The 24801-nt window shown below is 55.4% G+C and overlaps 7 protein-coding genes across 7 annotated transcripts; 3 read left to right on the forward strand and 4 right to left on the reverse strand.

The window, feature by feature from the left end:
- Positions 1–217: 217 nt before the first annotated feature.
- IUM83_09167 (protein transporter Sec24) lies at positions 218–4024 on the reverse strand (the record flags this gene model as incomplete). The annotated part of the gene is made up of 10 exons (XM_067933590.1): positions 218–463; positions 564–875; positions 954–1031; positions 1108–1340; positions 1408–1779; positions 1857–1951; positions 2064–2197; positions 2269–2472; positions 2551–3191; positions 3268–4024. 10 exons carry the CDS (start codon positions 4022–4024, stop codon positions 218–220), a joined length of 3072 nt encoding a protein of 1023 aa, XP_067799881.1.
- A 4536-nt stretch (positions 4025–8560) lies between these two features.
- Positions 8561–9077, reverse strand: IUM83_09168 (uncharacterized protein; the record flags this gene model as incomplete). Its single annotated transcript, XM_067933591.1, has 2 exons — positions 8561–8702; positions 8773–9077. The coding sequence occupies 2 exons, from the start codon at positions 9075–9077 to the stop codon at positions 8561–8563; spliced, it is 447 nt and encodes a 148-aa protein (XP_067799882.1).
- Positions 9078–9764: 687 nt separating this feature from the next.
- On the reverse strand, positions 9765–10370 carry IUM83_09169 (Liver carboxylesterase 2; the record flags this gene model as incomplete). Its single annotated transcript, XM_067933592.1, has 1 exon — positions 9765–10370. The coding sequence occupies one exon, from the start codon at positions 10368–10370 to the stop codon at positions 9765–9767; it is 606 nt and encodes a 201-aa protein (XP_067799883.1).
- Positions 10371–11741: 1371 nt separating this feature from the next.
- Positions 11742–13862, forward strand: IUM83_09170 (anoctamin-like protein; the record flags this gene model as incomplete). The annotated part of the gene is made up of 1 exon (XM_067933593.1): positions 11742–13862. The coding sequence occupies one exon, from the start codon at positions 11742–11744 to the stop codon at positions 13860–13862; it is 2121 nt and encodes a 706-aa protein (XP_067799995.1).
- A 311-nt stretch (positions 13863–14173) lies between these two features.
- On the forward strand, positions 14174–18436 carry IUM83_09171 (Kelch repeat-containing protein; the record flags this gene model as incomplete). Its single annotated transcript, XM_067933594.1, has 11 exons — positions 14174–14668; positions 14758–14813; positions 15185–15227; positions 15355–15484; positions 15576–15731; positions 15814–15969; positions 16032–16205; positions 16284–16461; positions 16705–17437; positions 17628–17680; positions 17734–18436. 11 exons carry the CDS (start codon positions 14174–14176, stop codon positions 18434–18436), a joined length of 2877 nt encoding a protein of 958 aa, XP_067799994.1.
- Positions 18437–18553: 117 nt separating this feature from the next.
- IUM83_09172 (Ubiquitin family protein) lies at positions 18554–19421 on the reverse strand (the record flags this gene model as incomplete). Its single annotated transcript, XM_067933595.1, has 6 exons — positions 18554–18820; positions 18887–18901; positions 18978–19034; positions 19100–19143; positions 19217–19276; positions 19340–19421. 6 exons carry the CDS (start codon positions 19419–19421, stop codon positions 18554–18556), a joined length of 525 nt encoding a protein of 174 aa, XP_067799997.1.
- A 140-nt stretch (positions 19422–19561) lies between these two features.
- IUM83_09173 (SCN circadian oscillatory protein (SCOP)) lies at positions 19562–24106 on the forward strand (the record flags this gene model as incomplete). Its single annotated transcript, XM_067933596.1, has 12 exons — positions 19562–19939; positions 20029–20215; positions 20298–20392; positions 20476–20701; positions 20775–20852; positions 21252–21279; positions 21342–21585; positions 21656–21957; positions 22031–22119; positions 23812–23895; positions 23975–24034; positions 24099–24106. 12 exons carry the CDS (start codon positions 19562–19564, stop codon positions 24104–24106), a joined length of 1779 nt encoding a protein of 592 aa, XP_067799996.1.
- Between the last annotated feature and the right edge of the window lie 695 nt (positions 24107–24801).

The raw sequence follows: 24801 nt of genomic DNA on the forward strand, positions 1-24801 counted from the left end.
GTCGCTGACACAGCGGTAAACACCTCCACCTGGTAACTCCATACGTTTGGCGAGGATGGCAACCACTTCCAGCCGCTCATTACATAGTAGTAAGTAATCTGCTTGACCTACCCGTACAAAGCACACCTACCATCGCATCAAGGAGTTTCTAAAAAGGGTACTCAATCATTCGTCTTCGTTAACACGCTGCCCGTGAGTTGTGTGCTTCTGTTGCAATCTATCTTCCGCCCGTGCCGCCCGAGAGGCTCATGCGGCTGATCTGGCCCAGGTACTCCGAGTACGAGTACGAGCCGCCGGGGAAGCTGGCCCGGTCTTCTACTAGCTTCCAGAAGTAGCGGCCCTCGGCCGGGTCTCCCTCCCGCATGATCACCACGTTCTGGTAGGGCAATCTCTCCGCACGAATCGCCGAAAGGATTGCGTCGACGCGGTTGCTTGTGTCGTCGTGCGGGGCCAGAAGTTTTAACTGAGCACAACAGCCACCAGAACAAGTCAGACGGTAAGTAATATATCACCCGCCAGTCAAAGAGCTCCCCTTGCTGAGCAGACAGGCAACTGCTCCTTACCTGGCTGCAGTCTACGCCCTCCATTGACGGAACACCAAAGAGACTCTCCAGGAGCTCAGGCGGGGCCGAACGGCCCACCCACAGGTACAAGCTCAGTGTGTCATCCAGCAGGAACACGCCGTCGCACTGCAGGCGCTCGATCGACAGGTTGATCACCGGAGGAAGCACAATAGATTTTGCACTGCTGCCCTCAGCACCCTCAGCACCGGCCTCGTCTTTGGCGGGAAGTCCAGCCTCCGGGGGCATGTTGTGCAGCCCAAACATCCGAGGGTAGATAAACACCCGCGACAGCTCGACTGGCATGTTGTTCAACTGCATAGAGCACACGTGGCCAGTGTTAGTCAACGTTTTCTCTAAGCGCGCATCGTGTTAAGCTGCAGTCCGACGCACCTCATACTGCAAGAATGTGCGCTCGTCCACGTTCAGATCGGTGCCACCACGCAGGGTCGAGTTTTTCAAGAGAGACATCTGCACACATTGAACAGAATATTATGGTCAGATACACCGCACCATAAAAGTCTCGCCGCGGGCTACAAGAACGTACGATGTACAGGGGAAGAAGCTGAAGCGACTCCGGCAGGTGAAGCTGGTAGCCAGAGGGCTGCTTGGCGCCGTAGGCACCCGAATTGCGGTATGCGCGCACAATATCGGCGCACTGAGTCTGCAGCCGTGATCGACCACTGTCCAAACCTGTCTTGAGCGCAACCTCGAGCGCGTTCTTCGCCATGATGTTGCAGAGCGCATCCTGGTCAACCTGACGGAAGAGCTCCGCGAACACTACAACAAGCAACGCACGTAAGTCCTCCGGTGTAGCCACCAGCAACCCACCGCACACCTGACGTACGTTTGGTAACAGGGATGCACACAGTGTGCACACGGATACGCCGCTCGCCGCCCGAATTAGTGTACAGCAAACCGGCCTGCACGGAGATCGTCGAGGACGTCAACAGAGCGTCGCTGTGGGTAATCTCAATGGCAAACGTCGAGTCTGCGTTGCATGTCGGGAGCGCTAGCAGGTCCGGTCCACGCAAGAAGAAGTTTCCGTAGAAGTTAGCGAGGCGCATTCCCTTTGTGCAGCGCACACGCATGACAGCCTCCCAAGACGTTTCGCGAACGAGGCAGTGTGCCAGCTCTCTACGGAACTTTTCGCCGTCCCGCTCAGCATTGAAAGCAGGGTAATAGTATACTTGACCAGCTGAATACTTCGACAGGGAGCCTGTTCACAGTATCCACACGTTAGTTGCTCCCCCAATGTCAAGTCCAAGTTGGAAGATACAATGCCAGCAAACATACCCATGGAGGCAATATCAGTGTACATAGAAGAAAAAAGGAACTGATCAACGCTGACTTGCTGACGGCAGAAGTCAATTGCGTTTGTACGATAGAACCTAAATGAAGGAATAAAGTAATCGACAACGAAACGATAGCACGCGAATGAATCGTTAGCCTTTGGGAGTATGAGGGATACGACAACAGTTCAACAATATAAAAATCACGTACGTATCCACGGGTTGTAGCAGGGTGTGCTCCTTGTCCGTTCCGTATAAGCGCGGATTGTCGCGGTTTCGGAGCGCACCATTTCCGGTTGATGGCAACGAATTCTGGAACACAAGCATCTTACCGCCGATCGATGACTATACAAATACAATCATTTTAAGGTCAACACTAAAAGCTCAACAGCACGTAAAGTGAGACAATCCCTTACCATGAGCTTAAAGGCGACGCGGATGGCAGGTCCCAGAGCAGTTTCAGCCGAACGTGCATTCTGGTGAATTGCAGGCAGCGTTTCAAGCAGCATTTCAACAACCTCACGGGAGTCACTCAAGTTCACAAGCAGCTCATCCGGAATAGGAATAAAGAGCTCGTCCAGGTCAGCCACCACCATCATTTGCGGAGCCTTCAACGTTGACTGAATAAATTTCATAAACAGTCAAACCATCAGTTGCTGCTGGACTCGTGAGGCAAACCAAAAACCAGCAGCACGAACCTTCAAGTTGTAAAAGTGAATAGTACTGTCGTACGTGAGGAAGCCAACACGCGTACGCGGGGCGCCAGGAAGGTTGTCAAGCTGCTCCCTGATCGTATCAACCGCGATTTGCACGGAACCGGAAGCCACAGCGGTAGCCGAAACATCAATGACAAACATGTAGCACGGAGGCTGGGGAGGGCGCATCATGTACTCTGAGGGCGCCACGATCTCCACACTACCACGGCTAAGCTCCGGACGTTCTTCGCGGTCCTGACGCTGCTGGTTGGCCCCCAAATGACAGAAGTACGAACTGGCAACGTCATTGGACACTCCGCAAAGATTGCATCTCCAGCGGCGGCCGTTATCCACCCATTGCACGAACGGGTTGATGTAAGTGCGGCAGTGACGGCAGCGCACAACGCCCGTGGGTCCAAAGTTAACGACATCTAGGTCGTCTCCCTCATCAGGCGGCGCGAGCGGTCGGACAATCAGTCCGTACGTAAGTTTCGACTTGTTGGCGTGTTCAAGCGAGTGCGGCAGCACGTTCACCGTGAGTCGCATGTATCGCGGGTCGCACTGCGACGCCATCAGTTCCTCCGTCAACGGCGACGTCTGCTGCATCTGCTGGCCCTGGAATCCCGGCTGGCCTCCGTATCCGTCTACACACACGCGTAATCAATCTCACCAGTCAGACACATCTACCACTACCTCGCCATGCATCAACGGACAACTCACCGTTCATCATGTCGTTCGGCTGCTGGAAGTTGCCGCTCGGCAGGTTGTTGTTGTAAGCCTTCTGCGGAGGTTGCTGGTTCATCATTGGTTGCTGCTGGAGCTGCTGGCGCATGGGCTGCGGGGCGCCAGGGGGTGCCATAGCTCCGCCCATAGGCGGCGGTGGGGCGCCCCCCATCTGCGGGGGACCTCTCGGCGGGCCCGGAGCGCCCGGACCCGGAGGTCCATTGAGCCCCATGTTGGCGAACTGCTGCGTGAGTCCGTTCTGGCCGTTGGGGGGTCCCTGGCTCTGGTTCATGGGGGGCGGGGGGCCAGCGCTGCGCATTCCTTGTCCCATGGGAGGGGCTCCGGCTCCGGCGGGCGGCGGGCCGCGCATCATCTGCGGCTGAGCATTGGGCGGTCCGTAGCCTCCGCCGCCGCTCATGGGGGCGGGCGGATGGCTGCCGAACTGCTGCGGGGGCGGCGCCGAGGGCTGGCTGGCCGGGCCCGAGTAGATGCGGTTCGGTGGCGCGAAGCCGCGCGGAGCAGCGCCACCCATCTGCTGCTGCGGAGGAGGAGGCGCGTTGAGGCTGCCGGCCGAGGGCGGGCCGCTGCTGGCGCTGCGGGCGAAGGCGGGGCCGCCGCTGCCCGAGAGCGGCGCGTTCACCTGCGCCGGGTTGAAGGGACGGAAGGCATTGGCACGCGGCGGCTGCGACTGCGGCGGCTGCTGTTGATGCTGCTGCGGAGGACCGCCGTACGGCTGGTACGGAGGGTTGTTCATGGCCGGGAGGGACGCGCACTCGCCGAGCTTTGGCCTGCCGTCGACGCGTTCGGATATCGAGCGATGAAGCTCCACGCGGCCCAGGAGGGGGAGGCACGAACCTACGTTGTCGACTTGGATTCAGATTGTATGCGGTAAGACAGGTCCGTCGAGTCAAGATCTGATTCGCTTCAACGCACAAGATAATCAGACGCTCGCCATGGCTGCAGAGGAGACGACGCCGATGCTGATCGGCGCAGCGCCACTCCACCGAGAGGGAGACAAACGCCGCAGCCGACGCCACCTGCTGCTGGCGGTCGCGGGGCTGCTGGCCACGCCTGTGTTGCTCCTCGCCACGGTCCTCAGCTGGAAGAGCAGCGTGCCCGTCCGCCCCAGCGACCACGTCGACCAGCAGCTGGACACGCTCAACGTGGATGTGGTGCCCTCGAACCTGCTGGCGCAATGCGACGAGAAGTTCTTCACGCAGACGCTCGACCACTTCGACGTCGGAGCCCCCACCTACAGTCAACGATACTTCGTCTGCGACCGCCACTTCCGACCGGGAGGCGTCATGTTCTTCTACGTCGGCAACGAGGCCGACGTCGAGCTCTACCTCAACCACACGGGTCTCATGTGGGAAAACGCCGACGAGTTCGGCGCCATGCTCGTGTTCGCGGAACACCGCTACTTCGGCAAGTCGGTACCGTTCGGCAAGAACGTGACCAAACACATGCGGTACTTGTCGACGGAGCAGGCACTGGCGGACTACGCGGTGCTGGTCACGTACTTGAAGGAGGAGTGGCAGCGCGATATCCCTGTGATTGGTTTCGGCGGTTCATACGGCGGCATGTTGGGGTCTTGGTTCCGCATGAAGTACCCGCACATCGTTGACGGTGTCATTGCGGGCTCGGCTCCTATTCTGTCGTTCCTTGGGGACGAGGTGCCGTTGGATAAGGGGTCGTTTGAGCGTATTGTGACGTTCGATGCTTCGGAAAAGGCAGGGTCGGCGCCGAATTGTGTGCCTAACATCCGCCGCACTTGGCCTGCCATGAAGAATTTGGGGAAATCGGAGCGGGGACGTCAGCAGCTGAAGAAGGCGTTGTCGCTGTGTGATTCCGTGACAGTGGAGTCCGAGGCAGATGTAGATGGAGTCATGGACTGGGCTAAGTCAGCGTTCGATTACATGGCGATGGGGAACTATCCCTATCCGTCCTCCTACATCATGAACGGCGTCAGTGTGCTGCCGGCATACCCTGTTCGCGTGGCATGTTCCTATGTGGCTGATGATTTTGCTGAGGATGACGAAGTCGGTCTACTGTCAGCCTTCTCCAAGTCACTTGGTGTGTATTATAACAGCACAATGGACCAAGTGTGCTATGAGCTCAGTGCCTCGTCCAACGAATCCGCCCTGGACTCGGACTTCTGGGACTATATCTTCTGCTCTGAGATCTACCAGCCGCAAACCGTTGACGAGGACAGCATGTTCTGGCCTACTTCGTGGAACTTCACTGCCGACAACGAAAACTGCAAGAGCGAGTGGGGCATCGAGGTCCGCCCGCTCTGGGCTACGACGCAGTACGGCGGGCGAAAGGCACTAAAGGCCGCAAGCAACATCGTTTTCAGCAACGGGAACTATGATCCGTGGTCGGGCACGGGTGTGCTGCAAAACTTCTCTGATTCTGTCGTCGCTCTATCCGTCGAAGGGGGTGCCCACCACCTTGACCTCATGTTCAGCAACAACCTCGACACTCCATCGGTGCTGGCAGTGCGTGAAGCTGAGAAGGAGCATATGCACAAGTGGGCTCGCGAGTTTTATAAGCACAAAGCGGGCATCGCCAGCGAGTGATAGGGGGAAGACGAAGGAGAGGATCCATAGCTTTGGACAAACGCAAATCTGTCAATAAATGCAGCACCACATCCTTGACCAGCATTAGCTTGGACTTGGACGACTACATACCAGCCCATGTGGCAGGCCGACTTCAACATGACAGTGTCATGATGACACACTCATCAACCTGAGGGGGGCTGAATGCAGATGCCGTGTGCTTTTCTTGCGCAACTACCGTCGAGAGAGAAAGATCGACATGCCGGACAAAGAGAATACTCCCATTTTGCTGAATGCTGGCGTTGCTCCCGCTTGTGGCCATCGTATCGGCTTTGCCTGGTTTGTGGTCGTGCTTGGTGCTGTATTGATATCCTCGGCGGCATTGTTGTTGTTCAGTATTCAGGACGCAACGACGACCGTCAGTGACAGCAACGAACTCCATGCTCCGAGTGCTGCTAATAAGGTGTTTGCTGCCGAAGGTGCGTCAATGAACCTGCTGGCGCAATGCGACGAGAAGTTCTTCACGCAGACGCTCGACCACTTCGACGTCGGAGCCCCCACCTACAGTCAACGATACTTCGTCTGCGATCGTCACTTCCGACCGGGAGGCGTCATGTTCTTCTACGTCGGCAACGAGGCCGACGTCGAGCTCTACCTCAACCACACGGGTCTCATGTGGGAGAACGCCGACGAGTTCGGCGCCATGCTCGTGTTCGCGGAACACCGCTACTTCGGCAAGTCGGTACCGTTCGGCAAGAACGTGACCAAGCACATGCGGTACTTGTCGACGGAGCAGGCACTGGCGGACTACGCGGTGCTGATCACGTATTTGAAGGAGGAGTGGCGGCGCGATATCCCTGTGATTGGTTTCGGCGGTTCATACGGCGGCATGTTAGGGTCTTGGTTCCGCATGAAGTACCCGCACATCGTTGACGGTGTCATTGCGGCCTCGGCTCCCATCTTATCGTACTTTGGTGATGAAGTCGCTCACGACCTTGGGGGTTATTCGCAAGTGACAACGTTCGATGCATCTCCCGCAGCCGGGTCCGCAGAGAACTGTGTCCCTAACGTCCGTCGAGCGTGGCCAACAATGAGAGCTTTTGGTAAGACAAGCAGTGGCCGACGTAAGTTGAAAGAGGCGCTCGCCCTCTGCGAAGATACCCCTCTAGACACGGACGAAGACATCGACGCGCTGATGGGGTGGGCGAGAGACTCCTTCGATTCCATGGCTATGGGCAACTACCCGTACCCGTCGTCTTACATAATGAACGGCGTGAGTGAGCTGCCTGCGTACCCGATGCGAGTAGCCTGCACGCATTTGCAAGACAGCTTCGATGAGACCGACGACGGCAACTTCGAGCTGCTGCGAGCGTTTTCGAAGGCGATTGGAGTGTACTACAACAGCACACAGGACAAGGAATGCTACCAGCTGAGAGCACCATCGGCCGAGGATGCTGTGGACAGCGATTTCTGGGATTACATCTACTGCGCCGAGTTATATGGCCCGACAACAACCGACGGCGAGTCAGACATGTTTTGGTATGCGCCGTGGAGCTACTCGGCGGACAACGCGAGTTGCCACGAAGAGTGGGGCATCGATGCACGCATTGCGTGGCCGACCATCCATTACGGCGGGCGCCGCTTCCTGGGCGTCGCGAGCAACATCGTCTTCAGCAACGGGAACTACGACCCGTGTTCGGCCACGGGCGTGCTGAAGAACTACTCGGACTCGGTGGTCGCCGTGCTCATCGACGGCGGTGCGCACCACCTCGACCTCATGTTCAGCAACCCGCTCGACCCGGAGCCGGTCAAAGCCGCCCGGGCCACCGAGAAGCTGCACATGCGGAAGTGGGCGGACGAGTTCTACACGCACAAAGCAGCCCTGGAAGTCGAGAAGTCGTAGGCGAGCGAAATCGTAGGCTTTCTGCGCATAAGGTTTCTGTGTTGCCCCCCGTCTTGCGCCCGAGCCATCAAAAATGGACAGCCGAGGTTTTCATCGCCAGGACATGATGATCCGCAGGAATCGCAGGATCGATCGCGATGACGCCCGAGGGCGTCATGCCGATGACCGTCACTGCAGAGCTGCAATTCCTGCCAGGCATCATCTTGTGTAGGGAACCCCACCCGCGGGATAAGCAAACCCAGGATGACTGCCTAGCTTGTGCTCGGCTTGCAACCATGCGACCGCAATGCTCCAAAGTGAACGCATATTGCTGGCGCCACGATCCTGGGCCGGTGGTCAACACCAGCCCACTGAATCTGGGGCCGGTCGAGCAGACCTCGCCGAACTGAAGCGAGCGCATTCTTAGGCGAGGCAGCCAGGCACAGCCAAAGCACACGTGTGTAAGTAAATGATATTGGCCACATGACGACAGCACAGCGGAGATAACGGAGACGGAGGCAGTGGCTGCTACACGAGGGCAAATGTACTTTGTACACGTTTGATAAATAAGTTAGGAGCTGTCGAGCTCTACATGCCGTTGTCCAGGCCCGGCGAACGTAAAAAATCTACCGCTTGGAGGTGTCCAAGCGGTCCACGAACTTCTCGAGTCGGCGACGGCACGCGTCGCGCAGCCGCTTGGCCGACAGGAAGTGTTTCCACGGAGACTTCTTCTGCTCCGCGTTGTAGATGACGAGCGTGCCCGTGTACACCTGCTCCACCTCCTTGATCTCGCGGTGCGGCATCTCCGTCTCCGCCGACTCGGCCGCCACGGAGCGTTCGTAGGACTGCGTCAGTTGCGCCGCGACGTACAGCGCGTCGATCCACTCGCGCGTACGCTCGCGCTCATAGGGGAAGAGCTCCATGCTCTCTCCGGAGGGGCCCCGGGCGATGACGCTGCCGATGTTCGTGGTCCGGACGCCTGCGACCGCAATCTGCACGACGGCCACCACGTCGTCCGCGCCCTTGGAGAGCCACAGCAGCTCGTTGCGCAGGTGCGCGTACATCTTGAGCCAGCAGTCGGCGTCCTTCTTCCAGTACATCCAGCCCTGCTCGCAGCACTCCTGGTCCTCGAGCTCCTCGTCCACGTCGTCGTAGTCCTCCATGAAGCCCCCGTACGAGCTCGAGGCGGTCGAGAGCGACGTGAGCGAGTCCGAGGACAGCGAGCCCGAGAGCGACGACAGCATGCTGAAGTTGCCGAACGTCGAGCGCAGGCTGCTCGTGGACTTGCCGCAGGCGGAGCTGAGGCTCGCGCGCTGCTGCTGCTTCTGCCGGCGCGACGGCATGGCCGTCAGCGACAGTCGCCGCATGCTGTCTCGGTCCGATGCGGCGCAAAACTCGAAGTGATCTACCCTGGGGCCAGCGCAACGAGGGTCTATGCGACGACGCGAGACGGGGATAGGAAAATCTACGTGTTGTCGAGTCCGTGCACGGTACCGTACGAGTCCAGTACAATTGAGGGGAAACCGCCCGCCGCCCCGTCGATAGGCGATCGACCACACCACACCGCCCACGCCGCGCGTGTGAAAATGGAAGGCACCCACATCAGCGTGCGGCGTGGCAGCAAATTTGCTCGCGGAATGGTCGAGCATGGGCCCTCGACGCCTTGGCATCCACCCGCTCGCGAGGACCGTAATACTCGGCGACGGCAAATCCCGCGCCGCGGCCGCCTCAAGCCGCCGTCCACAATCAAGGACCCTGGGCAGGGACGGGCTCGAGCAAATATTCGCGGACGCCAAGGGCGTCGCTGCTTGGACTTGACTCATCCGGAAACGTGCGAAACGTGTCGTGTTAAATAGGTCTGGAGGTGGCTACACCCTAGGATAATAAGTTGAGGCGCCCTGAAACGACTGCTTGAGGCGCTCGGCCACCGAGGGCGCCCACCACCACGATCGGTCTGAGAAATTCCGCGGCGTGGCCTGCGGCAGACCGGGCGAGTGGGGCTCGGCGGATCAGGGCCGCCGGGCGACAATGTCTCGAAGCTGCTGCTGCCTGGATCACCGCGTGGGCTGCACGAACGTCTGCCTCCAGCGCGCGGCCATCCACTCGATGGCGGCTTTGTAGCGCGCGCGCTTGCTGGCGCGGCGGTAGGTCACGAGGCTGCCGCGATAGGCGCTGTTGCGCGGCAGCCGGCGCGCCTCGATCTCGGTGATGCGGAAGAACTGCGTCGTGAGCGCCGCGGCCTCCTCCAGGCGCTGGCGCCACACGACGAAGCTGTCCTCGTCCAGCAGCCAGATCTCGATGTCCTCGCCGTTCGGGTCCACGATGCGCAGCTGGCGCTGGCCCGACACCTCGACGCTCGAGACGGCGATCTGCAGGAACATGGTGCGGCTCGAGTGGTTGCCCTTGAAGAGCCACAGGAACTCGTTGTCCAGCACGCCGTACACCTTGGTCCAGCAGTGCGCGTTGTTGGCGTCGCGCTGCCAGTACATCCAGTCCTCGAGCGTCTCGGACGACGACGACAGCGACGGCGACGCCAGCATCGTGGTGCGCTGCGAGGACACGCTCGAGATGAATGTGCTCGCGTCGCTGCCGATGGTGGTGCTGTTGCCGCGCCGCTGTATGCGGTGCTTCACGAGGCTGGAGAACGATGCGCTGTTCATCCCTGCTAGCCTGCCTATCTGTCTGTCCGTCCACCCGCGTCAACCGTCGAGTGCTGCTAGAGATTGCTGTGAGCGCCGGCGAGTGAAAGCGCGAATGTGGCAGCCCGGCGAATGTATGGTGGCGCGCACCTCGAGATTCATGAGAAATGCAGTTCTGAACTTTATTGACCCCTCCGGGTCATATGACGCCTCGCGGTGAAATGTACCGAGGGGAACCAGTACCCTTTGCTACAAGATAGGTTCAGTCAAATCGGATTGAGAAGGCGGCGGTCGAAGGAAGGCATGGAGGCGATCGTCCAAGACCTCTTTGTTCGAATATACGACATCTGATATTTGGTCGGACAGAGAAAGCCTCCGCTGCTTCGTCACGGCCGCTGGCCGCGCGCCATTGGCTGCAGACGGCTCACACGGTCGCAGCAACACCAACAGGGGGTGGTGATACGGGCGGCGCCGTCGGGATCGCCGACACCACCTGCTGCTGCTGGCTGGCAACCAAGCAGCCCCGCGGCTTAACATCGGCTGCCTGCCGCGAGGTGACGAGGACGTTCGTGTGGTATGAGGAGGCTCGCGCCTGGGAACCGTACCGCGCTCCGTAGCTCGCAGGGCAAGTAAAATCCGAGACCAGTGTCGATCCCAGATTGAGGAGATCCGTTCGCCTCAACCCACCGCTTGCCAGCTATTCCTGCTTTCGCCGCTGGGCATACGAGGTGGCGACCAGGGTCCTGTCTGTCGTGGCGGCTATAGCTGGCTGTAGCACCGACGCCAGCCATTACTCCTGACGGGCGAGTCACGAGTAATGGCTGCCGCTTGGAGCGCTGCTTGGTTTAACCAATGGTCAAGGCTAGCACCGAAACGTTTGTCAGTTCGCAGGTGGGGCCGCACGTATGATAGCCGCCGTAGCCACGGCGTTTCCTGGCGTGCCGCTCGCGGGCTCTATGCCTGCGGGGATTGCTGCGCCCGCAGCACTGGACTATTCCGGCAATCGCTGGCCACGCCGGCACGGCGAGCGACAACGGTTCAAGATCGGCGCTGCGGATCGTGCGTCTGCACAATCACTGCCAGTGATTCACTGGCTGGCCATGCGGCATTGCCAACGTTGCGAGGCCGGCGATGCTGGGGCGAACCCCCCGAGACAGCGTCGCCATCTGTAGTGGCGGCCTATTACTAGCCTGCAAGTCCTGCGTTTCAGTAGGACTTGCACAGCAGGCTTACCTTAGGCGAGCCGCAACGGGAATCGGCGCCACCCGAAATCTGGACTTGATTTCAGCCCGTATTTTGGTGAACCATCAAATCCTGGATACACTGTAAATCAGCCCGCCACGATACGATATGACCTCCCACCAGATCCTTCCTGGCGGCGGCATTTTCGCCATGACCGACCCGTATCCGCAGCCCCAGACCGCCGAGGTGCGTCTGCGCGTGCCGCTGGACTACGGCACGTCCACCGCGGAGGCGCCCGGCCGCTGGGACTACGTGATCGTGTTCCCCAATCCGCCCAAGCACGTGATCGAGGTGAGCGACGAGCGCGACACCATCATCAATCGCCTGCGCGGCGCGGGGCTGCGGCTGCGCCTCTTCTACTCGGTGGGCAAGGAGCTCGTGTTCTGCAAGATCCGCGCGCCCGAGGAGCTCATGCGGCGCGAGGCCGAGGTCCTCAAGATGCACCTGCAGCTGGACCCGACGGAGCTGCGCCGCGCCTCGTTCAACGGCATCCCCGAGTACGGCATCGCGCCCTTCCCGATCCGCGACGTGAAACAGACGTACAGCTACTCGCCGTTCGACTACATATTCGCGCCATACTTCCAGGCCCGAGACTTGCAGCACTTCTACAGCAAGAAGGGCCCCAACGGCTCGCTCTTCTCCAGCACCGACCGCATCGGCCTCATCGAGCACATCATCACCAACCACCAGACAGGAGCTGGCCAAGACATCGACCGGCTGGTGTACGAGGAGATCATCGTGGAGACGTATCCGTTGCACGAGGAAGAGGAGAAGATGGACCTCAAGGAGCACTGGATCGTGTGGAACACGTCCCCCATGAACCAGCCGTTCGACCGCATCTGCCAGTACTTCGGCGTCAAGGTGGCCCTCTATTTCCTGTATCTCGGGCACTACACTAAGTGGCTGCTGTATCCAACACTGGTGGGCATTGTCACGGGCGTTGTTAGCTACTCCATTCCTCACGATGACTACAACACCGTGTTCGCGTACATCTCGCCGCTCTTCGGTGCCTTCATGACCATCTGGATGACCATCTACCTCGAGAACTGGAAACGACTTAACTCACGAGAAACGCTTCGTTGGGGCACTGCGCACTTCTCAGAGACAGTGAACCTTCGACCGCAGTTCTACGGCGAACGCATCCCGTCACCGATCAACGGCAAGTCCACGCGATATTTCCCTCCGCGTGAAAAACTGAAGCGTGTGGCCTATAGCTGGGTCGTCATCTCCTTCCTCATCCTGATTGTGTTCGTGATCGTCTCATCGATTTTCATGCTGACGTACGACCTTACCAAGGGCAACGACTCGGACAAGCTCGTGCTGGATGACTACAAGTATGGCTCGATTGTGTCTTCTCTGGCAAATGTCGTCCAGATTACCATCATGACCAAGATTTACAACTACGTGTCGATTGTGCTCGTGGACCAGGAGAATCATCGTACGGACATGGAGTATGAGAACAGCCTCATTGTCAAGACTGTGATCTTCCAATTTGTCAATAACTACGCAGGTCTCTTCTACGTGGCGTTCCTCAAGGAGGGCTTCGAGGGCTGCGATATCAGCTGCATGCATGAACTCGAGTACATGCTCGCCATCGTGTTCTGCTCGCGCCTGTTCGTCGGCAACATCACGGAGGTCGCCATTCCGCGCTTGTTCGTGTATATGAGCAAGTACCGCCTGCTGGGTCACTTGGACGACTACAAGAAGTCTGATGCCGAGCGCGAGCTCTTTATGGCGCAGTACGACTGGCATGGCACATTTGATGACTACACCGAGATGGCTCTCCAGTTCGGCTTCACCACAATGTTCGTTGTGGCTTTCCCATTTGCGCCCCTGCTCTCGTACGTGAATAACTACTTCGAAATTCGTCTGGATGCGTACCGCCTCATTTTCGAGTCACGCCGTCCTCGGCCGCGTAACGTCCGTAGCATGGGTTACTGGTACCTGGTTCTGCAGGCCTTTGCAGCCATCTCGGTGTGCACCAATGCCGCCGTGGTCGTGTTTACGGGCGACTTTTTCAACCATTTGGACACAGCGACCCGCGTTTGGATGTTCTCGTTTTTCATCGGTGGCATGTTCTTATTCAAATACTTCCTTGAGGTATGTATCGACGACGTGCCCGAGGACGTGGCGGTGCAGAAGTACCGGCAGGAGTTCCTCATCAGCAAGTGTCTGTACCACATGCCCGACGACGACGTCAACTGCCCGATCGGCGACGACTGCGACGATCCGGAGAACATGCTCACGATTGACGACGAAGATTCTTCGTGAGCGTAATTCACGTGTATGAAGCCTGTTGCCCAGCGGGGCAAGAGGTTGCGTGTAGCTTTTCATGGTGACCCTATCTTGTCAAACACCGAAATGTCGTGTTTCAAAACTATTTCTGCGTGTTCGTTAGATGGATACATTCACCAAAAATGGCGTGTTTGACTATGGTTTCGCGTGTTTGATGAGGCACTTTTCAGCCAATCGTCGCGCCGATAGAGGCAGCTCCGGCTCGGTTCTGCGTCTTCTCCAGGAACGCACGACGAGGGCGAGACGGCGCTGGTTTTCCCGCGGCCGAGGCCTTCGGCGAGCTCGGCATGAGGCGTCTGGCGAGCGTAGGCACATCGCTGTCCGCCGTGGGGGACGGAGATACTCCACACAGTGGCGACAAGGCGACAGGAGGAAGAGACGAGGACGCTCGCCGCCAGCAGGACGACAGAGAGGAGAAGGCCGCGCATATCGATGATGCGGACGAGGAGTTCTTCGCGTCGGGACACTTCCAGGCGGACGACGGCGCGTGGGCTGGCTTTGAAACCGCGTACAACGTGCATCTGCAGCTCGCGCCGGGCCCGCAAAGCGTCTCGTGCCCGATCTGTCTCCGCGTGACGCAAGTGCCCGTCCACCAGGACTGCGGCCATGTGCTGTGTTTCTACTGCATGCAGCAGTCGTTCGCAGCTCTGGGGGATTGTCCGCTGTGTCAAGCCCAGCAGATTTTTAAAGCTGGGAAGAGCGATCTGTCAGGTGCAATGGGGGCGGAGATGCCAACGATGAGCTACTCGTACGCTGGAGCGAGGCAAGACCTCCATGTTCCTGTAGGTGACATTGTTATAATTGTGTGTGAGGATGGATTTATCAGGTGACTAACGGTATGCGTGGTCGGATGATGCTAATGCTCTGGTAGATCGCTCCGTTGCCCGGCATTCATCACAACAATTGTTGTTGTGGCAATGCTTCGATGTCTGGAGCGAGTAGAGCACATTGTGATCTACTTCCGAATTCGGGCGACGGTTCACTCCAGCTGGACAACCTCAGCGACATCGATGATGTCATCGATCTCGCTGATTTGGTGTCTTCAGATTCTGAGCGTCCATCGCCTGCAGTCGCTGCGCGAACATCTCTAAGTGGTAGTTTTGTTCCAGGGCCACCGCGATCTCAGCGGACATCTTTTAGAAAGATGAGTGGTGGTTCATTTGGCTGTGTATCCATCACGGGAGAGGGAGCGACTACAACCTTGGCAAGAGGTACTCGAACTCCAACAAGTCAGACTGGAAAGCGGAAAGCAAGACCACGCAAGATTAAACGCGAAGAGCTCGCTATTGCCCATCTAGAGTGGGAAACGATAAAAGCACAGGGAACCCTACCAGAGCCACGGTATGACTGCGGATTAGCGCTGTATGGGAATCTTCTCATTGTTGTCGGTGGGATTGTCGGCAAACTGCGACTGAACGACCTACACGTTTTGGATCTTGCAACGAATCATTCGCCTCGGTGGATCCAGCCGCCGATTAGCGGTACACCTCCGCCGCCAGGAAATCTTCTTCAGATATTTATCATTGAGGGCACGCTATATGCCATCGGTGGCACGATTGACGGCAAATTTCTCACTGAACTTCATGCGCTTAACCTGAGTACGTGATTGCGCTTACGTTTTAGGTTTGTCGCGTACAGATTACCATGGCGTTGCTTACCTTACTGTGTGCTGTGCCCTTCTTATTGTAGCATCGGGGGACTGGAAATGGGAGAAGATGGAAGTGGCAGGAACACCACCATCTATGCGATACTGGTACTCACTGACGGTGTTGCACGGTATGGCGATTTTGTATGGAGGCTACGGCCACCCACAGCGGCTCAGCGACACCTTTGCACTACGATTCGGTTCGTGATCAATGCAATGACGAGTGTGCTATCGGCAGCAGCAGCAGCTCTAACATGCTTTTATACGAAATCGTCCAAGCAGACCTTGAGATACCGACCTGGCAAATGCTTAAACCTCATGGTGATGCCCCAGGGCAATCGTCAACGCATTCGGTATGTGTCATCAAAGATCGCATGTACATATTTGGCGGATATGACGGGAAATATCGGCGAGGTCAATTATTCGCTTTCGAGATTGGTAAGAAGTGCACGGTTGGAATTCTGTAGTGGTTGATCTAACTTCGACGCACGTTCGCGCAGATAGTATATCCGAGGATGTTATCAGTTGCGCGTGGCGCAAAGTGGAGACCCTAGGGTGTGCACCGGCGCCGCGCTATACTCACTCCAGCGCTAGCATTGGGTCGCAACTGATTGTTTACGGGGGCAACACGGGCTGCTTAAAAGGAGATGCGTACGTGCTGGACCTCGGCAACGGTACGTCCCATGGAAAGCTAAAAGCTGCTGCTCAAGAGCTCGTAGTCTAACAACTACTTGTGCTGGCTATACACGCAGGCGACGATGTTCCGACGTGGAAATTAGTCAAAAGCGACCCCCCTCTTATCCCTCGTGCTTGGCACCGGGCGGTAGTTTACAACGACGCGATGTACGTTTTTGGAGGCCGCACTCCTGAGGGCAACGACAACCAGGTGACGCGCGCGGCACTCTGCGCTGCTGGCAATACTGCCGCGCCGTGAGTGGCGAAGGCGTCACTTCAAGTTGTAGAACCCCCTACCGCCCAACGGTAGTACCGCCCTACCTCGGAGTAGCCAATCACAATCCAAGGATTAGAATAGTGCATGTGATTGGCCGAAACAAGTACTGACGTCTTTGGCTCAGTCATTTTCTGTCACATTGCTGCGATGCCAGCTCTTCCTTGGCGCTGTGCGGTCTCTTTGACGCTGCTATGTAGTCTAACTGCTGCTACGCCCTACAGCTCCGTTGCCAGTGGCAGTGGAAGTGCTTTCGTGGAGGTTTCACCTGTCGGAGATGGCTCAGGGAGATTCTCCCACCACGACCACGCAGCTGCAAGCTCCGACGTCGCCGAGATTCGCTTCTCCACGCGCTCAGAAGCCGGAAGTGCTGATTCAGCTGTCGATGTTGGAGTTGCATCAGGCGACGGAAGTCAGGACAAGCTTGAGGTCATGGCCTACCCCCTGGTGACGGAGCCTCTGCTGGTGCTGTCAGAGACGCAAGCGAGTGCCGTGAGGTCAAGTGGATCAACAGCGCAGGAAGAGGCGGTTGATATTACAGTATCTCAAGTTGTGCTAGGTTCGTCGTCGTATGATTTACCAAGGTCGAGTGAGCCGCCTGAGGAGATGCATGGTGTCCCGTCCAACCCGACCCTCGTTAACGCTGTGGCTTTTGACGGACGTGCTGCGGTGTCTTGGAAAGCGCCAGATGACGACGGGCTAGATGTTATTACCGCATACGAAGTGGGTTGGTTTGACGAGGAGGAGAATGTACTTGTGGGGACGCAGAGGGTTACGTCGGCCTCGGTAAACTTTGTCACTCTGGCTGGACCGAACGCAAGTGCGTCAACTGCTGCCGTGGAGTCGGTGCCAACGTCGACAGTTGTGGAGCCGCTGGTCAACGGACGCTCGTATTCGTTTAAAGTTCGCGCGCACAATGTGAATGGATTCTCAGTGTGGTCGGCCAAGTCGTTGGCGGTGAGTCCTCTTCACCCACCTGATTTGTGTGAACGACTTTCATGCTCAGGCCACGGCACGTGCTTCCCCAATTACCACAACGAAAAACCCCTCAATCATCGGCAAAGGCGGGCTCTGGCTTCTCACCTGAAAAACACCAACACTGCTATCGATGAGTACTCATTGGACGCTCTATGTGTTTGTCGACCAGGGTATAGTCCTCCAGATTGCAGTGCTAAGACGAGTGAAGATGAGGCGCAATATGTGTGGAAAGTGACAGAATGGAGTGAGTGTGATAGTGGTTGCGGTGGTGGCAGGCGGTCGCGCAAGGCAGTGTGCTTTGATATTTCAACTAACGAAAAGGCGCCATCGGAGGAGTTCTGTACGGACACGAAGCCGTCGGTCACTGACATCTGCAATGGTATTGAATGCGGCTCAAAACGGGTGGTCGTAAAATACAAAGTTGAGATGAGCTATGACGAAGTCCTTTTCTCACCTACCGCTATGGAAGCATTCGAACTTGCTTTCACCACGGAGGTCGCATCCGCGCTACAAATTTCACACTCACGATTGGAAATTACGGCGCTTGAACGTGGCAGCATCGTGGTATTCTTCCAGATTCTTCCGGCATCTCGTGTTGGCGAGAAATCGCTGAATGACATTGTCGAGAATCTGCAAAACCAGTTAGGCAACGAGACGAGTGTCTTACGATCGATGGGCACATTCGCTCGACGAATCGAGCCGAATGGTGCGAAGTTAAGCTTCTCAATTGCTGATCAAACTGTTGCAGGGGGTGCAGAAGATATCTCTATCGCTGGCCTAATTGGCACAATGTTCGTGCTAGGCTTCTTCGTGTCGATGTTTGGTTGGTTTTTACGAAGACGCCACTACCGCCTTCTCAAAGACCTCGATGAACAAAAGGAAAACAAATTCGGGTCTGATGCTGTCGACGTGGAGGCATCTAGAGCTGGCATGAAGCGTATGAGTGTCAAGAGCATGTCAAAACTAGAATCAAATTAAATGTTCCATTAGCTCGTGTTGCAATGATCCGATCAGTTATGTGGTAAAGTGGAAGTTTTCGAATGAGGTCGAGCAGTTGCAATTGCAACGCCGTAGTTCTTGTGTAAATTCGTTGTGCTACTTGCGCGAGCGTTCAACCAGTCCGACGTCCTCCACGAAGTCGAACTTACCGGACAGCAGTCGGTTTCGGTACTTTTCGAGGTACTCGAGCAGTGTAGGTGCAAGTGGCCGATCACCTTTTCCGTCTTCATTAAACTCAAAGACAGCGTTTCTGGCGCTTGTGTCTGTGATGAGCGCCCCACCATCAACATTTGCGGCGAATGGAATGTACGCCGAGTCCCAGCCCTTAATAGACCCAAGTGATTCCGCATTGTTGATGATGTCCTGACAGTAAGAACATCAACAGTGTCAGTAAAACCGATGCCAACTTTTATCACGGCTCAAACCTACATTGGCCGACAGTGACTGCAGCACACGGACAGAACAGCATAACGTCAAGCGTCAACATCAATGCCCCCATTAGAAAAAAAAAACTCCCAACCTTGTAGTCATCGAACCAGATTCCTCCGCTCTGTGTCGTCAACAAGCTGCGTAGCTCCTACAATACCAGTGATCCATTCGTTAGCGGCCCTCGTGCTTCCATAATGCTTTTAACGCACAAACCTCCGGAATCTCCATGCCCAGCGTCTTCTCCAACGCCTCAATATCTACCCAGAACCGAACCCACAATGAGAAATCCCTTGCCCGGTACTGTCAAACCGCTACTACCAAGCGCCCTACCAGCGTTCTTCTCCACTGCAGGCTCGAGATCCGCCTTGCGCTGGAACCAGCTCACGATATCTAACGCATACAGTATCAGCTCGCTTCATTCTCCGCCCCTTCCGTCATCTCCGGCCAGCTCACCGCGGATGCATTGATCCCGCTCGTCCACGTCCATCGCGCCCTTGCGCGGGTTGCCTCCTGCCACGACCTGTACGCCCGACATGCTCTTGATGCTCGATCTTGGTGACTGCCAGCGCGATCTTGGTGGTGAAAGGTTGCGATCGCGGATTGGCTGAAAAGTCGACGACCATCACTCCGAACTTCGTGTACACCACATCAACGGAGTAGATTCCGCACTTGTCAATGCGGATGGAGGTCGGGCGGGAGGCGAGCGCCGCGGCGGCCGCCGCCGAGGGCTCTGTAGCCTCCGACGCGGCACAGAAGGCCGCCCAGCGTATGCGCAAGCTGAAGGAGGAGCGTCAGCAGTGGATTGCCAAGCGTCAACAGTCGATGGCGCGCCAGGAGAAGCTCCTGAAGCTGCTCGAGCTTCAACGTGCCAAAAAATCGAAGGGCGAGCGAAACGCGGGGAACGCAGCGATGAGCGAGCCGGAACCCCCCGCAACTGACGACCGAAAGGGCGAAGATGAGGAGGCGAAGGCTGCAGCCGCGATTGCAGCGCTGGCTCTGGCTCGAAAGAAGGAGCTGAAGGAGCTCCAGGCTCGAGCGCAGGCGGCACAAGAGGTCTGTGGGCGACATAAAACCAGTGAAAGCCTCATAATAATTACGTGAGTTGGAGTGCTAACGGGTTTGCTTTACTACCGATTGCACAGAAGCAGGAGCAGGCGGCGAGTGTGCTGGCCAGGAACCTGAAGCAGCTGCTCGCGAGAAATGCCGAACGATCTCAAGCGAGTAAGCGCAAGCGAGTGGAAGAGACAACCGAGGACCCACCGAGCAAGAAAGTTGCTGTGGGGACTAACGCAGAAGAGATCGCTGCTGTTGCTCCGGATATGCACCCTTGTGAGATCCTGCTTGTGGGATGCTTGTTGGGCTTGATCGAGAGCTGAGCTGACGAACCATGTGCATGACATTTTTTGTGTAGTTGCTGCGGGAGCGGATCTAGATGTAGCGACTCCAGAACTCGCTGGGGCTGCGTGCTTTCGCATTGCATTGCGCCACCTCGCGCAGACGGGAACGGTAACTATTCAAGCTGTGATAAATACCGAATATCTGAGCTATTGTTGTATCTAATGCATTTGAATGAAAATGTGTGCTTAAAGGTAATGTCACGAGAAAAGCTGGAGCAAGAGTTTAACAACTACACTGGGAAGCGATTATACGAAGTGATTGACAACTCGTTACTGGAGCTCTCATTAGCGAGCGTGAATGCCGTTGGAAGCAAACGACCTATGAATCCACCGTCGTCCAATAGACAACAAGGTGTTGGTTGTTGGCAACCAGGGCGGCAATTCCTAAAGATCTCGACGTTTTCCACTTCTGATGCGGGTAGGCTTTGTGTTCTTGTCCGATGCTCTGTGCCACAGCCATCGTGTGTATATAACCCGACGTCATGCTGTAGATCATATCCAGGCACTTCTCGATGTTGAGAAGCAAGTTGTTGTCGATGTGTGTGACTCACTATGGATGGAAAGAAAGGGTACAGGCAGTACAGCGGTTATCTACAAGCGACGGCAAAAACAGTTTTTGACAAGTTTGCTGGGCGACTGCCTGCTGTCGCCTAACTCCTTTACACTCTCAACTATACTTTCCGCCTGCGTTGGAGTCAACCTTAAGGGATCAACGAGCAGCTATAAGAGACGGTTCCCTTATCAGTCGTACGGACAAATATCCAGCGTTTTCGATAAGATGGAAGCATGGCTCTGCGATCAAGCGAAGAAAAGCGCACCAAACAATATTTTATCTCTAAGACTGGATGAAGTCAATCATCACCGTGGTTCCAGTGGCCACTTTTATTCGGCGAAGTACGCTAAGCCATTCTCGGTCACCAGCAATTCCGTTGTAAAGCAACTAAGGGAAACCGGCTCGCTCCACTCAGCTGTTGCAAAGAAGTTTGATCCAATGAAGTACGTACTGCGCACTTGACTTCGATATTGTGGGATTTCTAACGTTGGTGTTTTCCATGCAGGATTTTGTGTCACTATGAACTGAACGGAGTCTGCAACGACAAAAACTGCTCTAATTATCACCAAAAAGATTATGAACCAGTGGTGAGCAAGATTAACGACAGTATAGGAGACTGCGCTGATGACAAGGATGGAAGCGTATTGCAAATGGATAAAATGGACCAATTGCTGCTTGCCTTTGCTGAGTTCCGAGGGCGAATCATGACTAAATGGCCTGTGATATGCACTTCCCAGAATTCCGTAGCGGTAAGTGCCGACTCTTACACGATGGATACTCACCCGCTTACTGATTTGACGCTTTTTTAATCGAACATAGACAGAAAAAGATCTTGGTACAAATGCCATAAATTCTACGCTGCCTGCAACTGAACCAGAGCTAGACGTGGGGCAACAAGCTCAACAAACAGATGATGGCGCTGAAGAAAACAAAGATGATTTCCTACTGCTCGATGTTCCAGAGGAGCTTCCTGCTCTTGGAGATACCCGTTATTTTGACGATGTCGAATCCAGAAATGTGAATGGCGTCTCATTACAAACAAAAGTGGAGGAGGATCCAAACGATACTGATGCGTGGCTTCTTTTGGCTATCTCCCACCTTGAGCTTGATGTTGGATTGAGGTACGTAATTTTGCTGTGGAGGTAATGCGTTTCCTTTTTGATTCTTATGGATACGTTCGTTTTATGCTTACAGCGACGAAGCTGCAAACCTTTCTGACGATGCTCGCTTGCAGCAGCAGCTCGTGTTTCTGTGTAAAGAGCTCAATACGGTGCACCGCAACGGTGCCCCTCGCAAGCTGAATATCGAGGAGTCAAACCTGAAGCGATGCTTGCATACACTTTCTCGAGCTTTAGAAGTCGAAGCCAACGCGTATTGTGAAGCACTGTGGCTGTTATATCTTCATCTGTGCGGGCAAGTTGCAAACAAACAGACGGAAATTGATATGGTAGAGCAAGCCGTCCAATTTCTTCCAAGCTCTCACGCGCTATGGCTACATTACATCTCGACGTATGACTTCGATTCAGTGGGCATGGCAGAAGGTATATATTGGAGACTACTTGAGCATCTTGCTCGAGTGAATCAGGGTGAAGATGGACCAGCCTCCAACTTAAGTCCCAAGAAGGATCTGTCTATTTTGTTGACGGCAATATGTTTTCATCTGTGTATTAAACTATGGCGTGCTGGCGCCACAAGGCGCGTTCTCGAGCTCCTTTCGGCGCTATTGCAGATTGGTGATTCCACCTCGGAATTCGAATGGTCTAAAATGGTGCGTGACCAATTACGCGGTGATGAAATCATCGTAATGTGTTTAGTTCTCGCCCATGCCTTGCTTTTCAACGAGCTGCCCAAAGTGATTGAGTACTGGGTAGCTGCGAACAGTTATGAAAGTGTCCCGATCAAAAGAATGTCGTATACTATCGAATCCCTCGCGAGCCTTTACACCCAACTTGAAGAAGAAATCTTCGACCGAGCTTTGGTGGCGTATGAACTCGCGTTTCGTATGTATCAGAACAAATGTCATGGCGCACAAGCCGGCGATGTTCTTTTGAGTAATTGGATGCTTCTATTTGGCTTTCAAGACGAGGCTAAGAGAGACGAGTCTCTGAGAACATTTTTCAACGACAAGATGAGCATAATCGAGCAGTTTCCTGCAGCTTCGTTGACTGCGGCGAAAATAATGGCATCTAAGCCAAGCAGCGAGCAACACGTGCATCGTTTAATGCTTACGATGATGAATCAGGGCTCGAAAGCTCAGTTTCCGGAGGCTCTCCATCATTATTTATTTGCTTGCCGTCAGTATCCAGCGCTTGTAAATGCATTGGATAAGGCGTTTCCCAGTGTTATGCAACGACTAGCGGGTCTTTTGGATGTTGATATCGACAATGTGGAGAAATTTATTCAAGATATTATGCACGACACTAGTAACATATCGAAAGCACGTGCACTGAAGGCGCTGCTGGATGCTTTGCTGGCTGCATGGATGGACCAGTTCACACTGTTGTGCCGTCAAGCTACGCAAGAACAACTCTTAGGTCAGCAGCCGAAAGAGCGCGCAGATATTTATGTGGCATTGGATATCTGTCTCTTGATGGGCATCTTGCTGGAACCATCCGCCGCCATCGACGGATTGCAAATGGTTCTGAGCTCGTCTTACTTTGGTTGCTTATCCCTCGAAGCACGGCAGCTCTCATGGATGCAACGTTTTGTATTTGAAGTGGATTTACTTCAGCAGGACGATGTAGACACCTTACAATGGAGGGAGCACCAAGCGAACTTGACAAAATTGTTTCACAAGTATGTAATTGAAATGAGTGTGGAGGCTGAGATGTTACGCCAAACGTCCAAACGAATCAAAGATGACATGGAGAAAAATGCTGTCGAAGACGCTGTGTGTGATTGCCTTTATCCGGAGCGCCATTGTTTGATGACATATGATGCCAATCTGGAGCTCTTCCGGCTATGTCTTGCTGCAGTAGCAGGTCCGGAAAAGACTCATTTTTATGCCTCATTCACCGATTCGCTGGCACTGTCGTCGGAGTTCTCGCTTGCTTTTTCAGGTACGAGCACACTTGAGTTTTGAAGTGGATTGCTAGGGTTTCGTCACACTTACCATTGTCTCAACCTTGTTATGTGCAGATGTCGCAATGCACGAGTGGGAGTTGCTCGCCGCACGAGCGAGCTTACGAAAATGCCTCGGTAGGGTGAAAACGCAGCATTCCCAGATATTGCAAGCTTTAGTTGCGGTGGAACTGCGGCTAAGAAATATGAAGGCAGTGTCAAGTTTGCTCGAAAGTGAAATGCAAGCAGAACCACTCCTCTTAGAGACTTGGCGGCTTGTAGTAGGTCTGGAAATTCTGTTTGGAGAACCATCGGTTGAGAGATCACAAAAAATCTCCGCTGAAATGGAAAAGCGGCAGTTGGTATTTGCATGCAACACCTTCGGTGATGATAAATTATCGAGCGAGGGAGTCCTTTCTCTAGTCGGAGATTCTGAAGATACGTCGCTGACATTACGTGGTCTTCGGTTGGGATTCGTTCCAAGTGCTGTACTGCTGAAAAATAAGTTGGTGTCGTTGGATATCAGCGCAAATGAGCTCACGGAACTTCCAATTGGTATGAGCCGCCTCAAAGCTCTGCAAAAACTTGACGTATCAGAAAATGGCTTGGTTGAGTTTCCTGCGTGCGTTGGCAGACTAACTCAGCTGCAAGAGCTGAGATTAGCCCACAACAACATAAACGCGGTACCAACCTACGCGTTGCCAAATCTGAAAACCATGGATATTCGTTGGAATGCAGTAACACAACTTTCCGCATCAGCTCTAGCTGCGCTCCCGAATTTGAGGGTGCTCCACACTAAGGGTAATGCGATTCCCGAGGACGAGCTCGCAGAAATCTCCGACCTGCTGTCTAGGCGAAAAGATGCGGCTTTGGAGGCTCGAACCGCTGGAAGTAAATCAATGACA

This window comes from Phytophthora cinnamomi (genome assembly GCF_018691715.1).
Source record: "Phytophthora cinnamomi strain GKB4 chromosome Unknown Contig3, whole genome shotgun sequence".
Classification (NCBI taxonomy): domain Eukaryota; phylum Oomycota; class Peronosporomycetes; order Peronosporales; family Peronosporaceae; genus Phytophthora; species Phytophthora cinnamomi.